The sequence below is a fragment of the Dipodomys ordii genome, unplaced genomic scaffold, assembly GCF_000151885.1.
Source record: "Dipodomys ordii isolate 6190 unplaced genomic scaffold, Dord_2.0 Scaffold123, whole genome shotgun sequence".
Taxonomy (NCBI): Eukaryota; Metazoa; Chordata; class Mammalia; order Rodentia; family Heteromyidae; genus Dipodomys; species Dipodomys ordii.
The window spans coordinates 257,862-274,847 of record NW_012267339.1 but is presented as its reverse complement, the minus strand read 5'-3'; the positions used below and the strand labels follow the sequence as shown (position 1 = coordinate 274,847).

At 39.9% G+C, this 16,986-nt stretch overlaps 1 protein-coding gene across 1 annotated transcript in view; it reads right to left on the bottom strand.

The window, feature by feature from the left end:
* Window positions 1–657: 657 nt before the first annotated feature.
* Window positions 658–16,986, bottom strand: part of Ptpn13 (protein tyrosine phosphatase, non-receptor type 13 (APO-1/CD95 (Fas)-associated phosphatase)) — a 143,744-nt gene continuing 127,415 nt past the window's right edge. The window contains exons 41-47 of the mRNA XM_013029811.1: window positions 14,393–14,496; window positions 12,083–12,231; window positions 10,434–10,524; window positions 5,292–5,629; window positions 4,087–4,302; window positions 2,569–2,631; window positions 658–1,346 (exon numbers count right to left, since the gene is read on the bottom strand). Of these exons, the coding sequence (XP_012885265.1) occupies window positions 1,251–1,346; window positions 2,569–2,631; window positions 4,087–4,302; window positions 5,292–5,629; window positions 10,434–10,524; window positions 12,083–12,231; window positions 14,393–14,496 (1,057 nt within the window). The 3' untranslated portion in view covers window positions 658–1,250. The remainder of the gene's footprint in view (window positions 1,347–2,568; window positions 2,632–4,086; window positions 4,303–5,291; window positions 5,630–10,433; window positions 10,525–12,082; window positions 12,232–14,392; window positions 14,497–16,986) is intronic.

Genomic DNA, 16,986 nt, shown 5'->3' with positions numbered 1-16,986 from the left:
CTTTTTGGTGGTTTCATGGGCAGGCTGGCTTTGAACTTGGATCCTCAGATCTCAGCCTCCTTAACAGTTTACAGTTATAAGCCATTGATGCCTGGTGTGAACACGTGTGTGTGTGAACATCTGTGCATGTGCACGTGTGTGTGTGTGTATGTGTGTGTGTGTTGGTACTTGGGCTTGAACTCAGGGCCCGGGTGCTATCTTTTAGCTTTCTCGCTCAAGTCCAGTATTCTATCACTTGAGCCCACAACTTCACTTCTGGTTTGTGGTGGTTAACTGGAGATAATTTCCTGCCTGGGCTGGCTTCCAATCACGATCTTCAGATCCCAGCCTTCTAAGTAGCTAGGATTATAGGCATGAGCCACCACAGCGTGGTGACACTTTCATAGCTATAGTTAAGCCGGTACATGACCATCATGTCAGCCCTCAAGAAAGATCTAGCAGGATTTCTGACACATTCCCAATCTGTGACTCGCATTGGGACAACTGGGAAGGATGGCAAGCTGGGGTCTAGAGGTGTCTTTATTTTTAGGTGTTAAAAGACAGCACACTGAAAAGTTTCTCTTTTGTGTTTTGGGGTCCCGGGCTCTGCATATACTTACACAGCACTCCATCACTGTGCTGAAGCTCCAGCACAGCACTAGAATGTCTGGATTAGGGTTTATATTTTAAGGTGCAGTTTATTTACAACGTGAGATAATGCATTACAAACAGATGATGCAATTACAAACAGTAGCTGATAACTTCATTTTCATGAAAAAAGTATACAAATATATTACAAGAAATTCTATATAGTAAACATTAGCAATTGATATAGTAAACATGTGCTACTTTTTCTATGCCAATATTATTGTCATTTAAAGCTTAAATACTGGTTTCAAGTATCCCCTATAAAATACCTCTACTTTATTAAAATACTGGGCAAAATTTTTTGCTATAAACAAAGATTGGTACATTAATAGTAGACTCAGAGTGTCCTTGTAACAAGGCCCACTCAATCAAATGCTGTCTTTAGCCCTACGATCTGTGTTGTTCAATTAGTGTTAAATAATTTCTAACAGGGTAAAGTTGCTGTAAAAATCCAGCATTAGACACCTGCTGTTAGGAAGAATACCCGTCTCTAAGGCAGAGGAGAATAAGCAGAATAATATCGCCTGGCCTTGCTGCTCTGGGACACTTCGTATAAGTAGAGCAGGAGTCTGCTGCAGCGTAAGGAGAGATGCGGAAACATTCAGAAGGCTGTTCTTCTCATGTCATTTTGGAAGCTGAGGTTGCTCTTTTTGCTCTTCTTTAGCTTGAAGATGAGTCAGGACATAGAGGATGACTTGGTAGCAGAAAATATATTGATCCTGTAGGGGAGGAGAAAGAAGCATGGGGGCAGGAGAGGACTTTAGATGCACAGTGTGAATATGTTGTGTGCACCTATGTCCATACATAGATAGCGCGGTTGAAGGAGTTTGGAAAGCAGCGAATCTTTTGTTTGTTTAAATGCTATCTGTAAAAAGCAGGGTGCAAATCAGGTGCCAGTGGCTCACACCTGTAATCCTTGAAATCTGAGGATTTGAAGGCAGCCCAGGCAGGAAAGTCCATGAGACTCTTATCTCCACTAAACTACTCAAAAACCAAGACAAAAGTAGAGCTGTGGCTCAAGTGATAGAGTGCTAGCTTAGAAGCTAAAGGACAGCACCCAAGTCTAAAACAGACAGACAGACAGACAGACAGACAGACAGACACACACACACACACACACACACACACACACGTGCGCGCGCACACACACAGCGTGCAGAGTTGTGCAGTATTGTAAACAATATCCAGGGAAAAGGATGACAAAAAGAGAAGAAAGGAAGATGGAGGTTGAGGGGTGCTAACTGCAGCTGATTGGCTCACCGTTTTTATTTTTGTGTTTTGGTGATATTTCATGGAAAATAAATTACAAAATTTCTTCTAGATATATTGAAACTACCTTGTTTTAAAAGCTGTTTAAATAATCGTTTTAGTATTTTGTAACAAAAACATAGAAGTCAATGTTTTTGAAATGTAATTTGTATTTAAACATTATTTTAATATGAAATAATTTTCATTCAATATTCTGGAACAAAAATATAGAAATAACAGATTGTTTGAAAGTGAACCCATTTGAGAATAATATTATTCTCTGCTGTTTTATTTTGCAAGGAATTAATTCATTTTTAAAATAAAGAATTTAAGGGCTGGGAAGGTGGCTCAGTGGTAGAGCGCTTGCCTTGCATGCATGAGGCCCTGGGTTTGCTTCCTCAGCACCACATAAGCAGAAAAAGCCAGAAGTGGCGCTGTGGCTCAAGTGGTAGAGTGCTAGCCTTGAGCTGAAGAGCCCAGGCCCAGAGCTCAGGCCCCATGACTGGCAAAACAAAACAAAACAAAAAAACAAAAAACCTTTAAAAATGCTAGAATCATTACAAAATTGATATACTATAACAATCCTATAATCCCAGCACTTAGGAGGCTGAGGTAGAAGGACCATGAGTTTGAAGCTAGCCTGAACTTCATGCCAAGACCCCGCTTCAGACAAAAAGAAAAAGCAAGACTCACCTCCGTTTGAACCATTCCATGTCTTTGTAGTCTCATGCAGCGCACTAAATCAGAAATGTCAAACTGCCCAGGGAAAGAGAACAGATGTCAAATAACAGGGACAGATGAATTTATAGACTAAAATCACAAGAAGGTAGCTTATGTAGAATTCTACATCCAACTCTTCCCCTTCTTAAGAGTTTTGGGAAACTGTGGTAGACAAAATAATATGGTGAACTATCATTTGGCATTCTTATTTACCATCTTTTCTTTTTTTGTTGGTCATGGGGCTTGAATTCTGGTCCCTCAGCTCTTCAGCTCAAGGCTAGTGTTCTACCACTTGAGTGACAGCACCACTTTCGGTTTTCTGAATGGTTTACTGGAGATAAGAGTCTCACCGACTTTCCTGCCAAAGCTTGCTTTGAACCGAGATAATCAGATCTCAGCCTCCTAAGTAGCTAGAATTACAGGCCTGAGCCACCAGTGCTCAGCTTTTATTTACCATCTTTTCAAGAATTAGAGCAGATTATTATATTTCAAAATCTTTAACAGAAAATCTCTTCTCTTGAAATTTCTTGCAATTTAAAAGACAGTACCAATTGTTTTCTTTAAATATTGTTTTTTGGATTGAAATTTCAAACCTTGGTTTCAGTTGACATTTGGTAGTCTGAAACAAGGGAGACTATTTGCTGGTGTCCTATTTAAATCACCCAGTTGCTTTAATAGAAGGAGAAGGGCAAAATAGAACTGGTTTTTAACTAATATTCTTTCAGAAGCCAGTATTTCAATTATATATATTTTTTATTGTGAAAATACCTTACAGAGGGGTTACAATTACATGGGCAAGATAATGAGTACATTTCTTATCAAGCATTGTTGCCTCCTCCCACCCACTTCAATTACGTTTTATATATGGTAAGATATTCTGGCATTTTAAGTAAGTTTTATACTAATTTTGGTTTAAAAGCAAGGTTATCCTGTTTTTTGCTTGATCTGTTTAGTAATGAGTAACTGTTTAGATATAGACTTAATTAGTATAATAGTATTTTTACTCACTTACAGGTAACAATAATAATGATAAAGCCCAAGATCTTGCAGTTCAAAAGTATTTTTCTTAGCTGAGTGCTGGGTGGCTCATGTCTATAATCCTAGCTGAGAAGATCACAGTTCAAAGCCAGCTGGGGCAGGAAAGTCTGAGAGACTTTTACCTCCAATAACCCACCAGAAAACTGGAAGTGGCACTGTGGCTCAAGTGGTAGAGAGCTAGCTTGAGCTGAATTCTGAGGTACAGAGCCCAGGCCCAGAGTTCAGGCCCCACAACCAATGGGAAATTTTTTTTTCTTTTGTATTTTAATATTTTTGTTGCTAAGGCGTGCTAACAATACTGACCTTAAATTACCCACACCTAAAGATTATAAAGGACAAGATGCCATTCTGCGTAAGAGACTTTTGAGTATGTCACTAAAAATATGCCACAGAACAGCAGGCTACATCATTACCTCTGGTCCCATACTCCCGCAGTGTCTGCTTTGTACTTACTTCAAGATCTTGACTGATTAACCCTAGGACCACATCGATGCATATCAGGGTCCCTGAACGTCCGATGCCAGCGCTGCAGTGTGTGATGATGGGGCCTGACCGATGGATGTGTCTCATGTAGGAGATGAAAGTGAGCAGGTCATGGGGCTGAGAAGGCGTATCATGATCTGGCCAAGCTGTGAAATTCAGATGAGAAACGTGTCGCACCTCTCCTGTCTGAAGTCATAAAACAGAGGAAGTAGTATGTAATATCATGCTGTATTCTGCATATATAAGTATTTCCAGATATTATTTTGTCCTTTCAAACTTTAACCTGTACATTGGGTCAGATGAAGAGAAAAATGTAAGAAACAAAAGTGACTCCTCTAGGAAACAGAAATTTGGGTAGTATGGTGGCTTAGGCCAGTAATTTTTAGCTACATGGGAGATAGAAGTAGAAGGATCTTGACCCCAGGCAAGAATGGGAGAAGCTGGATATGATCCAAGTAGTTTATCTGCATATTTGGAAGTAGGAAATTATTTCAAGAAGGAGGGTCAGGGAGAATAATATAGTAAGATTGACTGATGTATATTATATGCATGAATGAAAATAATACAATGAAACCTTTCATATAAATAATACATACTAAAAAAATGTGAGACTGTATTTGAAAAATAAAACAAAAAAGGGCTAAACGGATAGCTCAAGTGGTAGAGTGCCAGTGAGGACTGAGGTCAAACCTCAAGGACCATAAGAAATAAAAATATGCTAGGGATGGTGTGGAGTACCTGTAACATTTGCAATCCCAGCACTTGGGAGGCTGAAGCAGGAAGATCACGAGTTCAAGGCCTGTATGAGATAACACAGCAAACTATGTCTCAAAAATCGGAAAAAAAAAAAAAGGGCTGGGAATATGGCTTAGTGGTAGAGTGCTTGCCTAGCATGCATGAAGCCCAGGGTTCAACCACATACACAGAAAAAGACAGAAGTGGTGCTGTGGCTCAAGTGGTAGGGAGCTAGCTTTGAACAAAAAAAAAAAAGGGACAAAGCCCAGGCCCAGAGTTCAGGCCCCAGGACCAAAAAAAAAAAAAAAAAAAAAAAGGTGGGGGTGGGTGGGTGCAGAGAAGACCAGGAAGTCAGTCACCTGCTTTTATCTAGAAATACACTGATAGAATCATGAAGATGGCCAGGCCTGGTTTTCAGTGTGAAGATGCAATTCACTTACCTGAATATCTTCTACAGTCATTGCCCTCACTACAAAGCCCTTCAGCTGCTGTATTTTCACAAGAGCCAGGCGCAGCCTGTCATTGGCCATTGTTGTTTTGCCTAAGATGTTTGGCCAGTAGCGCTGGCATTTGACTTTTTCTCCTTCTACTTCTTGGGTCATCATGGCAATCACTGTGGATTTTTGCTCCCAAATCATCTGCCAGAAATCTCCCACAGTTGTAGGAAGAGGCCCCTGGCAGGCAATGTAAACAAACTCTTCTTTGCCCACAGGAATCTTGATGAAGCTGGCGTTGATATACCCGCCTTCATCTCCAAGAGGTACTCTAGTAGCATCGTCTGGAATTTCCACCACAAAACCACAGATATGAATTGTTAGATAAGTTTCGTCAGTAACGTGAGTCAAAGAGCATAACAAATTCCTGTAACTGTATATGAAACCTTCAGTACACATTTTAATAGAAGTATATTTTCAAATGATAGCACTGCCACATTAATTTATATTTACTCCTTTTGCTCATGTTACTAAGTTAAGATGCTGTTTAATTAATTTTTGGTGTATAAAATTTGTTATTATTTATATAGAATTGGTTGAGAAAATTAAAAATAAATGCATTTAGAATGTTAGTAATTACAGAAAAACAACTGTTGACTTCATCACTCTTACAATGCTGCTGACAATAGCAATATTGAATGACAGTGCTACTTCCTTATAAACAAAAAATTAGCATCCCAATGACACCATTAAGGTGTTAACTGCAAGTATTATCAACATAATGAATTATGACTCAGTTAAATTACTTCCTTTTTACTAGGCAGCCAAACAGTAGTCAACCTACTAAGTAGAAGGTAGCTTGTTTGCATGTAGATTTCACCTTTGTCTAATTATAAGTTTTTTAGAGGTACTAAGGCTTGAATTCAGGGCCTCACACTTGTGAGGGAGGGGCTCTATCACTTAAGCCATACCTTCAGCTCTTACTCTTTGCTTTTTCAGATATGATTTTATGTTTTGCTTGGCGCTGGCCTCAGACCCTAATCCTCCTACCTATCCCTTCTATGTACATTGGATCACAACCACATGCCCAGTTTTGTTGAGCTGAGGTCTCTATAACATTTTGCAGACTGGCCTTGAACAATAATCCTTATATAATATATAATTATATAACACATAATTATATAATCCTTATCTAATAATCCTTGCATGACAGTCTAGGCCACCATACCTAGTCTAACGGTAATCTTATATAGTCCAAACAAAACAAAACCAAAAACCCCTTAAGACTAGGCTACCTCAATGAAACATGCAATAAGGTCTCTTTTACTTAGGTTATATAGTGAATGGTTTATTCAAAGGAATTAACTTATATGCATATATACGTTAGAAATATTTTTTTTTAACCTCAGTAAACTAGTAATTCTGGCAGTTAACAGTCTAAAACCTTGTAATAGTATGTTTCAAAATCATCTATCACGAGGCATGGTGGCTAATGCCTGTGATCCTGGCTATGCAGGATAAGGAGAATTGAGTTCTGTGGTCAGCATTGTGCAAATATTTGATTCCTTATCCAAAAAATAACTGAAGAGGAAAAGGGCCACAGGGATATAGCTCAAGTGGAGCAAAGGCCTGAGTTCAAACCCCATTATTGCAAAGAAAAGAATCATTTGCCTTTCATTACTTGACTGCTATTAAGTGACAATTTTATGGAAATACATCTACTTATTCATTTTGTATTTATGGCTTGTCCTATTCTGACTTTGAAACATGAATCTGGTATTTTTTAGCCTTACCTTATTCTTATCTACTTTATGCTGAGTCATATTCTATTCCATTTTAAGGATACTTTCTAAGATTAACCTTTTTTCTTTGGTCGATCATGGGCTTGGGATGCTGGGCCTGGATGCTGTCCCTCAGCTCTTCAGCTCAAGGTGAGTGCTCTACCACTTGAGACACAGCACCACTTCCAGTTTTCTGGTAGTTAATTAGAGAAGAGTCTCACGAATTTTCCTGCCTGGGCTAGTCAACCCCTATCCTCAGATCTCAGCTTCCTGAGTAGCTAGGATTACAGGTGAGAGCCGCTGGTGGCTTGCCTAAGATTAACGTTTTTTTTTTTTTTTTGGGTCCGGTCGGTCGTGGGGCCTGAACTCTGGGCCTGGGCGCTGTCCCTCAGCTCTTCAGCTCAAGGCTAGAACTCTACCACTTGAGCCACAGCGCCACTTCTGGCTTTTTTTCTTATGTGGTGCTGAGGAATCGAACCCAGGGCCTCATGCATGCAAGGCAAGCACTCTACCACTGAGCCAGCCACCTGCCCAGCCCAAGATTAATGTTTTATAAAAGGTATTCTAGGCTGAGAAGGTGGCTCAGTGGTAGAGTGTTTGCCTTTGGAAGCATGAGGCCCTGGGTTCTATTACTTAACACCACATAAACAGGAAAAGCCAGAAGTGGTGCTGTGGCTCAAGTGGTAGAGCCCTCGCCTTGAGCTGAAGAGCTGAGGGACAGCACCCAGGCCCAGAGTTCAGAGGCCCCATGACCAACAACAACAAAAATATTCCAAATGAATCTTATATCCCTCTTCTTGATAGGAAAAAGCCAGTACTCTGTGTTAATAATACAACTGATTACTGCAAATTGAACAACAGTTCATTGTTTTGTAAAAACGTCAGTTGCTAAATTTTGGTATTTCCATTAAAACATGAATTGTAGTTAGAGCTTGATGCAAATTCAACAGTTGTATTTATAGTTAGATTATTTTAACAAACAAGTTTATTTAATGAAGAAAAAATAATATTCATTGTATGATGTCACTGTTAGGTTTTGGTTATTGACAGGGTCTGAAGTGCTCATATATAAGTACAGCTAATGATAACTATAAGGATTTGTTAGCAGTTGGTATTTGAACTACACACATACACACACACACACACATATGTATATACACTTAGAATTAAAAAAAAAACCACACTAGTGATTGGTAAAATGGGTAAAACTGGGTTAAAATAACTTTATTTCCTTTTGGAATCTAAATGATTAAATCAGAGGTAGCCTGGTAGTATTATTAATCTTTTTATCTTATCTATTGCTTTGCTGGTACTAGGGTTGGGACTTAGGGCCTTGCACTTGTTTGGCTGATACTCTACTTCTTGATTCAGGCTTCCAGCCTTGATTCTTTTTTGGCCGTTCCTGGGGCTTGAACTCAGGGCCTGGGGACTGTTCCTGAACTTTTTTTGCTCAAGGCCAGCACTCTACCACTTGAATCACAGTGATACTTCAGGCTTTTTCTGTGTATGTGGTACTGAGGAATCGAACCCAGGGCTTCATGCATACTAATCAAGCATTCTACCACTAAGCCACATTCCTAGCTGCCAGTCCTGATTTTTGTTGGGTATTTTGGAAATGGAGTCTCACAGAGTTTTTTTCTATCTAGGCTGCTTTTAAACCACATCAGCATCCCGAGTAGCTAGGATGACAGGTATGAGCCATCAGTGCTCGGCTTCTTACTAGTCTTATGAATGTACACAGCCACTACGTACTATATGCATTTCTGTAAACTTCATATAAGTAGAATAAATTAATGGTGGTGTGACATAAATCCAAGAAAATGAAAAAGTCATCACTGACTTCTCTTCCTTCTTTCCTTCCTTTCCCTCTCTTTTCTGTGCTGGTACTGACTTCTCTTCCTTCTTTCCTTCCTTTCCCTCTCTTTTCTGTGCTGGTACTGGGGTTTAAACTTAGGGCCTGAGTATGCTCTCTTAGGTTTTTGCTCAAGGCTGGTGTTCTACTACTTGAGTCACACCTCTACTTCTGGCTTTTTGGTGGTTAGAGATAAGAATCTCATAGAGGGCTGGGAATGTGACTTAGTGGTAGAGTGCTTGCCTAGTATGCATGAAGCCCTGGGTTCGATTCCTCAGTACCACATAAACGGAAAAAAGTTGGAAGTGCTGTGGCTCAAGTGGCAGAGTGTTAACCTTGAGCAAGAGAAGCTCATGGACAGTGCCCAGGTCCTGAGTTCAAGCCCCAAGACTAGGAGAAAAAAATATATCTCATAGACTTTCTTTGAGCTGACTTTGAACTGTGATCCTTAAACTTCAGCTTTGCAGCAGCTAGGATTACAGGCATGAACCACCAGTGCGAGGTCCACTAGTTGGTTGCTCGATCTCTCGTATTTTTTTTGTCAGTCGTGGGGCTTGAACCCTGGGCCTGGGTGCTGTCCCTCAGCTCTTCAGCCACTTGAGAGCCACAGCACCACTTCCATTTTCTGGTGGTTTATTGGAGATAAGAGTCTCACGGACTTTCCTGCCCTGGCTGGCTTTGAACTGCGATCCTCACATCTCAACCTCCTGAGTAGCTAGGATTACAGGTGTGAACCACTGGCGCCCAGCTTCTCTCTCGGTTTTAAACTTAGGTTTTAAACTCATGATGTGCACTTGCTAGCCAGGTATTCTACCACCTATGTTATATCTAAATCATGTTTTTACTTTAGTTATTTTCTTTTGAGTACAGTATCCATTTCTGCTTAGGGTTGAAGCTTTGGATAATAATCCTCCTGCCTATACTTTCTATGTATCCACTATATGTATACACTGTACTGCCAAGCTGATTAAGATGGAGTCTTACTATTTTTGCCTGTGCTAGTCTTTTTTTGTTGTTGTTGTTGGTCATGGGGCTTGAACTCTGGGCCTAGGCACTGTTTCTCAGCTCTTCAGCTCAAGGCTAGTACTCTACCACTTGAGCCACAGCGCCACTTCTGGTTTTTTGGAGGTTTCTGGACTTTCCTGCCCAGGCTGACTTTGAACCCAATCCTCAGATCTCAGCCTCATGAGTAGCTAGGATTTGCAGCTTTGAGCTGCAAATCTCTTGATCTTTACCTCCTAACTAGCTTAAGTGAGATTAAAAATATGCACTATAATATCTGGCCTTATTGATTAGTTTCTTATACAGTAATATTAAAAAGTACTTAAAACTTCAATTTCTCTAATTTTCAGCATATATACTTTAAAAAGGAATTTGCATTGCATATCTAAACTTAATTGTTACTAATAAAAATATCTGAACTTACATGTATACAGATGCTCATGAGAAGGATGGGTTAAAAATTTTAAATGAATTCAAAACATAGAGCCAACTTAGAGCCAAATTAGAACTTACAGGGAAGTATATTTTTATATCTGTTCTTCCTTCTGTTTTCCTTAGTTTGTCCAATTAGACACTGATCTAAAGGTTTTAATTCTTGAAGATTCTGTAAGCAAGGGAAAAAAAAGAAAATGAAGTTTATTTTGTTGAGGGGAATAGTAACTAAGCAAATGAAAATGTTCTTAAAAAGTACACAATTGGGAAAACACAGCGGACTCTGAGTGCTAAGAACTAGAAGCATCTTAAATAAGCCTAAAATCAAAACTAATTTCCTAAATGAGTGCTGAATCATATGTGACATCTTCAATTGAACCTGTTATAATCAACTAATTTTGTGGGATAATATTTTAGATCCTAAGTTTTCTATTTTAGAAAAAACACCACTTTTGGAAACAAGGTTAATGTGAAGCAATGGTGTAGAGCTGTGCTGTATACAGCCACAGACATTCCAGGGGGTGCTACACTCAGAACTGACAGGACCAGCCACTTTTCATTTGCCTTGGTGCTTTCACTGAAAACACACCGAGTTTGTAGTACATGCAGAGCGCTGCAATTAAGTGCTGAGAACATGACAGTGAGCAGAAAGATACAGGATAGTTCCATGGGGCTCCCAGGTTATTGGGAGACAGGCAGTAAAGAAGCAAACAAACAATTATGTGACATGTGCCTTGAAGAAATTAGTATGCTGCTGTCATAGCTCAAAGCAAAAACAACTTAATAGGGCTGTGATGGAAGTTCTTTGAGGATGACATCTTAAACTAAGGCCTTCAAAGAGGGCAGCACTTTTACAAAATAGAGATTTAGGAAGAGGTAGGATGTATTTAATTACTGAGGGTCTTCGTTTCCAAATCCCAACAATGAAATAAATATTATGGGGAATTTATACAAAGCAACAAAATCACTATAACTTTTAAGGAAAAGTGAGATGCTTCTAGTGGCATCGAAACCCAGGAAGTGGACAAATGAGCAAATGGTTTGAGAGAGATGGGCAAGGCTACCCCTAAACCAGAGTGTGGCTGTTTTCTCTTGCTCTCAGGTCAATGTGGATGGTGCTACAAGAATGCAGAATGAGGGGCTGGGAAGGTGGCTCAGTGGTAGAGTGCCTGTCTTGCATGCATGAGACCGAGATTGGATTCCTCAGCACCAGATAAGCAGAAAAAGCCATGAGTGTCACTGTGGCGCAAGTGGTAGAGTACTAGCCTTGAACTGAGGAGCTGGGGGGGACAGCGCCCAGGCCCAGAGTTCAGGCCCCATGACTGACCAAAAAAAAAAGAGAATGCAGAATGAACTCTGACACTGCTGCTTCCAAATGGAAGGATGCTCTAGCCTGGCTGTATTTAATACAAGTGCTGACAAAGTACCATATCACAGGAAGTTTAGTGGACAGTTGGGATTGATCATTTTTCTTCTCCCTTCCTCTTCCCCTCCCTCTCCTCACGTTCTAAGTCTTTAGCCTTACGTATGAGGCAGGGAGCTGTATCAAATTTGGGTAATTAATATAACCTCCTCAAGTCAATTCTTTTGAGGACTCAGGTTGGAAAAGTTAATTTACTGCTAGATCTTCAAAAGTTGTCCCTAACCTTGGACTACTAAGAACACACTTTCCTTATGAATTAATGCATTTATTTTTTTCTGGGAAAAGAACATTGACAGATACCACTTACCTCTAGCTCCTTAGAAGGAATGCCTTGGTCGAGTAAACCTCGCAACATTCGGATGATGGATTTTAAGTTGGCACCACTGTACTTGCCCAAGGGAAGAACTCTGACTATGGGGAGGGCAGCGAGCTCCTCGTGCGTCAGAAAGAGATGATCTAGTGCAAAGGAGCAGATGCTGCTTCAAACAATTCCTTAGAACAATTCCAACCAATCAGTGAAATGATTTTACCTATTTCCACTTTATTTTTTATTTTTTTTTTGGGTCCGGTCGTGGGGCCTGAACTCTGGGCCTGGGCGCTGTCCCTCAGCTCTTCAGCTCAAGGTTAACGCTCTACCACTTGAGCCACAGCGCCACTTCCGGCTTTTTGCTTATGTGGTGCTGAGGAATCGAACCCAGGGCCTCATGCATGCAAGGCAAATGCTCTACCACTGAGCCACCTTCCCAGCTCCTCCACTTTATTTTTTATAAGAGGAGACTTTTAAAGAAATCTTTGGCCAGGCGCTGGTGGCTCACACCTGTAATCCTAGCTACTCAGGAGGCTGAGATCTGAGGATCTCAGTTCAAAGCCAGCCCAGGCAGGAAAGACTGTGAGACTCTTATCTCCAATAAACAACCAGAAAACTGGAAGTGGTCCTGTGGCTCAAGTGGCTGAAGAGCTGAGCAGCCAGGCCAAATTCAAGCCCCACAACCGACCCCCCCAAAAAAAATCTTTGGCTCAGCCTGGCTCTTGTAACTAATCAAATTCTCCATATAAATGGCCTGGGCTCTTTAGGAATTTAGTCAAGTATTTTAGAGAAGTCAGTCATTTTAATTTAGTAAATGCGATGGAAATTACTTATAATAGAAGAAATTATACTAAAGCAGGAGGAGAAAAGACTTTTATTTTTGGTGGTACTGGAGTTTGAACTAAGGGCTATGTATTTGCAAGGTGGATATTCTACAACTTGAACCAAAAAATATAAAATAAAACACTGAGCAGAATGTTCTTTTTTCCTCTGGCACAGTTTTTTAAAAGGCAGTAGTAAACCAGTTGACTTGTTCTTTTTTCTTTCTCTCTCTCTCTCTCTTTTTTTTTTTTGTGCAGCACTGGGGCTTGAACTCATGGCCTGAGCACTATCCCTGAATATTTTTGCTTAAGGCTAGCACTCCATTACTTGAGGCACAGCTCCACAGCTTTGGTAGTTGACTGGAGATTTAATAGTTTCATGGACTTTCCTGCCCAAGCTGGCTTCAAACCATGATCCAAAGATCTCAGCTCCCTAAGTAGCTAGGATTACAGGTCTAAGCCACAAGTGCTTAACTTCTGAATTTTCTTAAAGGCACTTTATTTCACACATTTTATTACAGATAACATGTGCTCTGACTTCTCATTCACAAATGGCAAAGGTATAAGTTTCTGTTTTTATTTAAAGCATTTACACATTTAGTTGTGTTCCTTATTCCAAGCTACTGAGAATTTTAGACTACAACTGTGCAAATAATCTGGCTATAAAACTGAATATTACTATTTGTGTATATTATTTAATTTTCTATATAAAACCAAAAAGTATACACCGTTTGGTAAAATAATACATTTAAAAATTTATGCCAGGCATTGGTGGCTCATGACTGAAATCCTAGCTACACAGGAGGCTGAGAGGATCAGGATTCAAAGCTAGTCTGGGCAGAAAAAGTCCCCATGAGACTCTTATCTCCAATTAACCACTCAAAAAATTAACAGTGGTACTGTGGCTCAAAGTGGTAGAGTGCTAGCAATGAGTAAAAGAACTCAGAGACAGAGCCCCAGCCCTAAGTTCAAGCCCTACAACCAATTAAAATAAAAAAAAACTTCGGCTGGGAATGTGGTTTAGTGGTACAGTGCTTGCCCAGCATGCATGAAGCCCTGGGTTTGATTTCTCAGTACCACATACAGAGAAAAAGCCAGAAGTGGGGCTGGGAAGGTGGCTCAGTGGCAGAGCGCTTGCCTTGCATGCCTGAGGCCCTGGGTTCAATTCCTCAGCACCACATAAAGAAAGAAGCCGGAAGTGGCGCTGTGGCTCAAGTGGTAGAGCACTAGCCTTGAGCTGAAGAGCTGAGGGACAGTGTCCAGGCCCAGAGTTCAGGCCCCACGACTGGACCCCCCCCCAAAAAAAAAAGCCAGAAGTGGCACCGTGGCTCAAGTGGTAGAGTGCTAGCCTTGAGCAAAAGAAGTTCAGGAACAGTGTCCAGGCCTAGGACTAGCAAAAAGAAAAAAAAAAGTACAAAAAAGGTGATTTTCCAATACTCCTATTCCTATTCACTGTCACCAATGGAAAGTCTGGTAATGAGAGTCTTGCCTTTCTCATGATCTCCATGGCTCGCTGGGGGCACTTGTGCGTCACCACTTCCCCATGTCATTTCATCTTCATCCGTCTCTCTTGTTTGTGACTTCTGAGTTAAGCTGTGCCAACAAAACACATTAGCAACATTTATTTTTGTCCTTAAAGTGCAATTAAATATTATGCCCCCATCTACTTGCTTTGTAAGAAATTACTAACTATAGTATTTTAAAACAGATTTCCTGACTTAAACAATCAAATCCAAGCCTGGGATAGTGGTACATGCTGACAGTCCCAGATGCTCAGGAGGCTGAAACAGACCGAAGGATTACTTGAGCCCTTGAGTTAGAAACCAGCCAGGGCAACATAGTGAGATTGTCTCAAACAGACAAATAGCCTCAAATCCTCAGTCCTTCCAATTTATTGCTGTAAGTGAACTGAGGTTACACAAGAGCTTAATAGTTTTAAATTTAGTTAAAAACAGATTCTAGGTCTTTGATAGAAGGAGCCCTTTGGGGTTGGAGAAGGTGAGAGTTTAATTTTCACCCTTCAGTAGGGCTAAGTGATTCCAGTTCTGACAGCAGTTTCCCTCTATTGAATTATATGGATTTAAGTTAAAGAAGTCCCTATCAATGGACAATCTTTTGCTACAATTAGAGGCAAGACTGTACTGGTTTCACTAAACTCAGTAAAACTTCTTGTTATTCTAGAGGTGTACCACAAGTGCCACTTGTTTTGGTTTGGATCTTGAATGTCCCCCAAAAGCCTGTAAGAGGGGCTGGGAAGGCAGCTCAGTGGTAAAGTGCTTGCCTTGCATGCATGAGGCCCTGGGTTCGATTCCTCAGCACTACATAAGCAAAAAAGAAAAAAGCTGGAAATGGCGCTGTGGCTCAAGAGGTAGAGTCTAGCCTTGAGCTGAAGAGCTGAGGGACAGTACCCAGACCCAGAGTTCAGAACCTACGACTGGACCCCCCCCCAAAAAAAAAGAATGGGTTTTGGAGAATGTTAGATCACTTCAGGTTCCTTTACTCTTTTGCTTCCTGGCCACCATGAGGGGAAGAACTTTGCTTTATCATGTTTCACCATCAAATTCTGCCTTGCCATAGCCTCAAAGCAAGGTGGCCAAGAGCCAGGAGCTAACATCTATAAAACTGTGAGCTAAAATAAACCTTCCCCTCTCTGATTTATTTCTGATATTTTGTTATCGTGACGGAAAACTAACACATCGTCTTTGGTAAGATCGATAATTATAAAAGGTAAATTAAGTTGAATAATATTCAGTGCTAACATGAGATAGACAAGCATATAAAATATGAATATAACTTCGGATAATCAGGGGAACAGAGTACTTGATGATATTAATGTATACCATACATGGATTTATGCTTCCAAAATGTCAATAACAGATCAGCAGTGTTGTTACTTTTATGGTGGATAGTTTCTTTTGCTCCAACTTACTAGGAATCATAATGAATGCTTCATTTGCAAGTTCTAAATGCACTGGGTTGATAATACACATTTTGTCTCTAAGGACACAGTCTGAAGATCCTTCTATCAAGCATTCTTCTATTTCTGAACATTTTTTCAGTATTTCATTATATAAGTACATCTTAATTTACCGTCTCTCTTATGGTGCTTCACTACTACAAACAATACTGTAATTATTCATGCATATGGTAATGGAAGCAATGCTTTCACATCGAATTGTTAGGTAAAAGGTAATATATACTACACACATCTTTGATCTACAATGCCCATCTTCTAATATACACTACTGTTTTGTTTACAATTAGAAATAATAATAAATATAACTGTAAGACCCTTCATGATTTGTGTTGCTAAAACAAAAAAATGCACCCAGGAACTGGCAATATGAATAAAAATTTACATTTTTATAGTATTTCCAATTTGCCTTTTCAAGAGACTATACTTAATTTAACTTTCCTCTTCCTTTCCACACCTTCCTAACAAAGCATCAGGATTCTTCCTTTTTGACTATTAGGTACAAAACTGTATTTGTTACTTTATTAATACTTAGTACCTCCTTGTTTAACCTATTTAGTAAAAAATTAAATATCAATTTTATGGGTAAATAGCCCCTATGATTATTATCTAATGTAAAGCAAAATTTGTGTACTATCATGTAATGTAAGTGACATGTAGTGATATAAAAAATTAGGCTCTATTTTCAAGGAGAAAACTATGAAGTTTAAACAAGTATTTTACATTTGTATTTTTTTTTTTTTAAAGCAGAGTACATTTAGCCACCAAAGGAAAGCAGCAAGACTTGGAAGAAAGAAGCATCAAAGAGACATTGAATGCAATCCTCATAAGGACAATCTTTATACTACGGGATTCCACCCATAGCTCCTCCCATGGCTTTGTGTTATTTGAGTTTTTGGTTTGGTATCTTTATTAATGCAAATTAAGAAAATTAAAATATAAAAAAATGAACTAGGGCTGGGAAGGTGGCTCAGTGGTAGAGTGCTTGCCTCACATGAATGAGGTCCTGGGTTCGATTCCTCAGCACAACATAAGCAGAAGAAGCTGGAAGTGGTGCTGTGGCTCAAGTGGTAGGGCGCTAGCCTTGAGCTGAAGAGCTGAGGGACAGT